A 7,170-nucleotide genomic window follows, 5' to 3' on the forward strand; every position below is an offset into this window, starting at 1 on the left:
TTGTAGGATTTTTGTTGCAAATGATAATATATTGACCAAATTCGTATATATTATCAATTGTTCTGTAGGTTCCATAACGTTTGTAATGTAGGGTATTGTAATTTAAAGTAGCACACAGTGTTCTATTATGAATATAGGTAATATGAATTGCTGCTTCAGCCTATAATGTAAACAGTAATTTAGTAGATGTTAGATATGCTCTTACACCTCTGAATATAGTTTTATGAGTTTGTTCTGCTATTCTGTTCTGTTACAGAGTATGATGTACTGTTAATCTTTGTTTTGTTCCTTGTGAATCTAAATATTGTTGGAAATCTTTACTAAGGAATACAGTATTGTTATCACTTTGTAAAAGCTTTATTTTAACTCTGTACTGTGTAAATATTTTAGTTGTCCATTGTATGTATTGTGTATATGTATTGGATTTTGTTTGTAATTTGAGTATTATGTACTAACAAGTAGAATTGTCTACAATTGTTAATAAGTAGTGTATATTCTTATATGTGTGTAGTTCAATAGGACCAATAATATCGATATGAATAAGATCTCCAAATTGATTTGCAAGAGGAGATTGATGTAGTTTTGGTATTAGTGTACATTCAATATTTGCTTTTATACATTCAATACATTCTTTTTCTTCATAGTTTGTTATTTTAGTTGATAGTACACTTGGTTGTGTCTTTAATAATCGTTTAATATAATTGTAACTTATATGTCCAAGGCATTTATGTATATTATAAATAGATAGTTTGTTCATTGTTTTTAACAAATGATTATTGTACAAAATATACAAGTTATTTCTCAATCATATATGTCTGACATATTCGTTACATAGTGATGTTATAGTACAATTATCATTTGTAAACATAAATGAATAACCTTCCCTACATAGTAGCACTTGACTTATGAGGGAAAAGTTCATTTGTAGATAGTAATAGATGTTTTGTAATGTTATGACACTTCTTTCTCATATATTCTTCAGGATTTTGATACACATAGATCCAGCTCAATTAAGAGTCATTGTTGATCTATTTGCAATAGTTATGATTGTAGGAGTTATGTTGTGTACATCTGTTAATTGAAATAGATAAGGAGTAGTATGTATTGATACACTAGAATCAAGTAAATCCATCATTTGCATATAGGATTTCTTGTTAGCTATGATTGTATTTGTAAATACGTTGGTACATACCTAGGAAGCATATTGTTCGAATTGTTTGTCCTGGTTGCTTGGAATAAGAGTGTAAGCATTATTGTTCATTTCAATGTTGCCTTCCTTTAATTCAACATTGTTTTCGTTTGGGTTTTTAATAATAAATGTGTTTGTTGTGTTTTCTACAGTTTGATTCATTTTATACACAATGTTAGCTTGATGTTTGGCACAGGCAAGCTTTGTAGCTTCAGTAGGAGGTTTATAGCATTCCTTAGAGAAATGTCCTGTTTTTCTACAATTGAAACATTTTGCTTTTGTTGGATTGAACAGATTTGGCAGATTGAATTTCCTCTACTTATTAGCTTTATACATTGTATTAGTGTGTACATTATTCTTTGTCTGATCATTGGAATCTTGTGCTTGTTTAGTACAGTAATTGTTGTAGGCATTCCACAATGCAAGGATTAGTTACTTCAGTTTGACTTTCTTATGTTCATCAACTGGTTTGCCTTTGTTTTGAGCATTAGTAGATTGTATTATTGTATTTACTATGTGTGTATATTGCTCAGGAGTGGCAAGCAATATTGCTACTTTGTATGTAGAGTTGTATGGTGGATCACTGTTAGCAGACAGAGTTGTGTATGCTTCCTCAAGTCTGTCTAATGTATGTCTGAAATGTTTTACATGATCTCTACAAATAAACAGTGCCAATTTGTCAATAGCCTTTTTATGTACTGTCTGAGGGTTAAAGCATTCTTCAAGCACTTTCATTAACTGAGGGATAGACATATCAAAGTGTATATAGTCTGCCAATATTGTGTTGGCAATGTTATTAACTATATATGCATGAATAGCCTTAGCCATCTCCCTCTTAGCTTTGTTCTGCAGTTCATCCTTTAGTAAGTGTTTGAAGTATGTAGCTGTAACACTAGAAACAATACAGTAGTGCCACATCTTGTAGTTTGCTTCAGTCTTAAGCATTGTAATGTTTTGACTAAAGTATTTAGGTACATTAGCTGGTTTACAGTGTATATCTGTGTGTAGGGGAACCATGATGCAAATGTGTGCAAATGTATGTGAGTAAAGGGTTTAGAGTGTACAGTGGATGTGTGTATGCAGGGAGCTCAAGGCTCATAACCTGTTAAGAGGGAAAACTTAAGGGGGGCACACATAGACAAGGGGTGAGGTAATGATTGACCACTCAGTGTCTCTCATCCTTATATTGTATGTATTCTAACTGAGACATTATGAAGTCATTGTCTTGTAGTTTGTCTGTTGATGAACTAATCATCTCATAATAAATAGCTATTAACATTCTGTTGCCCCAATATTTCTACAATTTGTACTATTCACTCACCAACATTATTATTATTATTTTTCAAATATAGAATGGAGTTGAGATATAATCCAATCCTCTGCTTTTGACTGCTCTTCAAACAGCTCAAAAGTAATAGATAGTCCTGGTCCTGGAGATTGGCCTTGGTAGTGTACTATAATGACTTTGAGTCAATAACAGATTTAACATGTATGACAATACACTCTGTATATCTGAACTCACTACTTCTAGCAAAATTTTTGTGTTCCAGCCAAGGGTGGTGTTTGGTGGAAATCCCTGTGTAGGTAAGAAGAGAAGCTATCACTTCAATTCCTGCTTAGTACAGTTTATTATCTGATTTATATCAATGGTTGTATACAAGTGAGCAAACAAGTAAGACCTACACTCCTTAACTAGTTCTGTGATTTTGTCATCATTTTCAGGTGTTATTTCCTCTAATTGATTAAGGTAGGACATTCTTCTTTTGTGTGCTAAGTTTGGTAAGGAAACATTCCAAATTAACATTAGCCAAATAATATGAATTTTTATACATAGTATGTTATGATCAAACATACCCATAACTCTTTCACTGAGAAAAATCTTCCTAGAGAATGTATGTAGCTTGAAGTGTGAGAGCAAGAGTTGCAACTTGTATAAGCTGTCAATATTATATTTTAGGACACAGTCATCAATACTTTGTATATTGCAACTCTGCTTTACTATGCCTAAAAAAGGTCATGGTAATTGCACACTTGCCTTGGAAACCATCTGATCTGTAGTTATGACTCTATAAGGCAGTTCTAATATACATTAATCAATTGTGCCATAATCTGACTTGTATTTGTGCTTGCCATGGTCAGACTGTTCTGAATAAGGTCTCTATAACTACTCTAAAACGTCTGCATCTGATAAGCTATCCTACTAAATGCAGAAGAGATTGGTGAAGAAATAGAGTTGAATAAATACTAGTAAATGTTAGAAAGAGCTAATGCTGAGTTGTGACTAAGTTTGTTGAATTTTCAGGTTGCTAAAGCAGATCCAAACTTATGGATCATATTGTCCAAGAGCATATTGTACTTCTGGGAGTTAGATATTGGTGTATTACTTTTGCAACAGTAGCAATAATATCACATTCTTTGCTTTTATTGGTTGTGTACACATGATTACCACTCCTCTGCACTCTATATTTGCTTCAGTTTAAGTTATGAATTCGCTCCATCTAAAATGCCTATGCGACATCAATGAAAAGGTTGTATTATATATTAAGGTAGCTTATATTTGTGACAATAAGTCGGAATGAGCACAATATAGGGACTTGATAATTGAATCGCATTTTTACAATCCAGAATAATTTGTGAAATAGTAAAGATAGGATAAAGTTCCTAGTTTATAGATTTTTGGCTACACGTACCTACTTTAATTCAAGGATGAGACAATGAGGGTAGCCATGATGAATGTGAACATGCCAGACTGAGGCGCGGTGTATTCAGTTATTTCGGATCGACATTCTATTACCTATTTCGGCAACTCATCGCCATCCCAGGACTGTCCTGACTCGTCTTGTGTTTGTTCTTTTCAGTCATCTTGGGACGTCGACCGATTTCACTCATGCCTGTGCCATGCCATTACGTACCCCACCGACGGATACCCTGGACGGTATTCTCCGTCATCCTCAAGAAGCTGGGAACAAGTTCTGCCAGTTTTAAAAGTCATATCCTTTCGAGTCTAGCAAAGCACGATGCCGTAGTCGTGTGGGGAGACAACGTAGTACTAAAAAGTGCTTCCCTGTGCGGTCAAAAATATTAAAATCGTGTTAAAACAACGGATATCTGGTAAGTACTGATTAAAATTAATGATGAAAGTAATAATTTGAAAGTCTAAGAGTAAGGATCTTTTTGGTGCATGTGCTATCTAACTCAAGTCGAGCCATGATTCTGCGCTACCTCTCTCAGATCTGGAACAAAACTCATGGCTCTCGTCGGAACTGACTACATGTCCAAACGCCCCGTGGTCGTCCTCGGACTCCTCCTTGACAAGGTATGCAACACTGATGTCGACTTCCGGTAGGACAAGCGCATTCCGAGCCGGATCAATGATGAAGCTCACTCTGTTATCGTCAGAAGAGGTGAAGTCGGAGGTTGTTTGTGATGTGTCGCTGGAGAAAACACCCGCCCACCCGGAGTTGCGATGTGTGGCTCTGGTGCGTTGCTCTTCGTCTGACAGTATCTGCATGCGTCCCCAAGCTTGTGGCTGACGAACAGGGGAAGGCGACGGAGGAACGACGAGGCTCATAGAGTCATCAAATATGTCTTGTTCGACTGCAACACCGCCTCGGAATGCACTCCATTGTTTCTTGGCTTTTGCGGGCCCTTTTCCGTTTGTTTCGTCCTGTGTCCTATTTTTACGTTTGAAGCAGAAGCACGACACGGCGCGAGTGAGGCTTGACCATAGCTTGGATGAAGGGCGGCGTATTCGAAGTCGTGAAACAGGGTGGACGATCGTACAAGTTACGCTGAACTCTGTCTCATCTCGTACCAGAACCGTTTGCGGCGTGGCTTTCCAGCGCCATGAAGGAACAACTATTGGCGGGACTTTAGTTTGCCCTTCCTTGTTATCAGGTTCCGATCTCCGGAAGCGAAGCCACAAACGTCTACGAAGCTTCGAAGAGGTTGTGGATCTACTAGAAGGCAATCTCGAGATAGGATCTGAGGCTGGGGTATGGCTGGCATCGCCAAACTCGGTGACTTCGCACTCTCGTAGATTGGATTGGCGGGCTAGACGTCTATCCCGGAAGCCCATACGCGGCGCGACAAAAATGAAGTCTGACGCTTTCGTTTCGTCGGACTCTGAGGAAGAAGGAGGGGGATAACCATGCGTCCTCTCTACTGGCTTGATAGATGGCCCATGCGTATTTCTTGTGCTGTCGGACATTAGTGATGCAAGTCGAATAAGTCGCTGCGGGAAGATTTAGTGTTGGAGCGGAAGATAGAGATAGGCGAGTCATCGCAGTCTTGCGACTTCTTTTTATCTCCTTTCCTTGAGTGGGCCACTGGAAACGTCGACGGCCACAAAGAACAACCACGTGTCGAGTGTGCTGAAGCGCTAAAGCCACCCATATGCCAAACCACGAATATTTTGCGCTTAGACACAATTTGCAAGTCGGAAAGACTGGACTGGGCTGGTTGCTTCATGGTATTCATAATAGCACAAGAATTTGGAGAGAAACTATCACATTTCTTGTGATTCGACTTTGAAGAAAGAGAGTTCGGGGAAAAGTCATGGATTTCGAAGTTGTTTGTCGTTGTTGTGATGTTCCCTAAAGAAGGCAGCGAAGGCTTCACCTCTGCCATTACCAGTAAACCAGTTTCATCGTCTCATAGGCCCGGTTGTTATGTTCAATATTTCTAGGTGCTGTGGTTATATAAAGCTCCTTCCCTTAGTCTCGGATGCTGATGGAAACTTGTGCATAGGTGTGAAATTGGGGCTTCAATGATGAACTGTAAACGCTTGCAAGCGGTAGTTCCTCATGCTAATGTACCTACGCTGTTGACCGTTGTTCGGAACACATCTTGTTATGCTTCTCCTTGCTGATCTTCCAAGGTGGGCATGTACGAATGTTTCGTTCTTTCTCTCAACATTTATCACACTAATCCTAATCGGAGAACGTGCTTCCTGAGGCATTGTACAAACAACAGCAAAGTAATTTTGATATTGGTATGCAATTACTAGTCCATATAAGATAAATTAAATGGCTAAAAAAACATATCAAAAGCTAGCCAGCAAGTTGTTGATTAATTATCGAATGCGCCGCACGCAAAAAATGCTGTCCCTTTTTCATTTGATTAGTGCACTGACCCTTTAACGAAACCATCATGCCTGCAAAGTTTACATTATCATGGGCAATGTTTGTAGTGCTTGCGCCATTTCCAAGGAACTTGATGGACATCAGCGTCATGGGACTATTTCTGCAGTGCTCAACAATGTGTCCCCGGCCCTAGGATCTACTCAGTCACTCATTCCATTATGTGAAACGCTTCAATGGCGGGAATTATTCAAGCGGATTTCATGTACTGGAGAGATTCAAATAGTAGCACTATATGCCCGGCGACGCGATTACATGTGCCACATCTTGCAGGGCAATAAGACACTTGTGTTTTCCTAGTCTAGTATTTTCATTAAAACATTTCTGTAGCAAACTAAGATTGATTCGACACAATGCTCTTGATATCACAACACTGCATAGCAATGTAATAGACTAAAGGAACGTCCTGGAAAGACAATGTGCAAAGCATTACGTGAAGTGGCTTATAAAAGATATGCGTTGACGACTTGTTCATCAAATAAATCAACACTTCACCCTATCCCTCAGACTACAAGCAACACCTAGCGCTAAGATTATTCAATTGAAAGAATCATGCGTGCGTTAATTTCTAAGCGGTGGAAGTGCTGGCATCTGACGTTTTCCTCCGTAATCTCAGCGTCTAACTTGGTGGCAATGACTATCGAAAATACAGAGCAAATCGATAATGCACTCAAAGAGTGTGAGGCACATTCACTGTCCAATCTCATGCAATTACTAACTTTATCCAGATAATCGAAAGATAGGACTTCATGGAGATGATAAGATGACAGTTAGTCTTTACTATGACCAAATGTTTGAACAATATGTTGCATATAGTGAGTCTAGTATACAAGTCACAAT

At 38.3% G+C, this 7,170-nt stretch overlaps 1 protein-coding gene across 1 annotated transcript; it reads right to left on the reverse strand.

Annotated features, from left to right (window-relative positions):
• Positions 1 to 3,665: 3,665 nt before the first annotated feature.
• FOMMEDRAFT_144275 (uncharacterized protein) lies at positions 3,666 to 5,580 on the reverse strand (the record flags this gene model as incomplete). The annotated part of the gene is made up of 3 exons (XM_007262188.1): positions 4,458 to 5,580; positions 4,102 to 4,193; positions 3,666 to 3,696 (listed from the first exon to the last, which is right to left on the reverse strand). Exons 1-3 carry the CDS (start codon positions 5,397 to 5,399, stop codon positions 3,666 to 3,668), a joined length of 1,065 nt encoding a protein of 354 aa, XP_007262250.1. The 5' UTR covers positions 5,400 to 5,580.
• Between the last annotated feature and the right edge of the window lie 1,590 nt (positions 5,581 to 7,170).

Source organism: Fomitiporia mediterranea (genome assembly GCF_000271605.1).
Source record: "Fomitiporia mediterranea MF3/22 unplaced genomic scaffold FOMMEscaffold_1, whole genome shotgun sequence".
Lineage (NCBI taxonomy): Eukaryota > Fungi > Basidiomycota > Agaricomycetes > Hymenochaetales > Hymenochaetaceae > Fomitiporia > Fomitiporia mediterranea.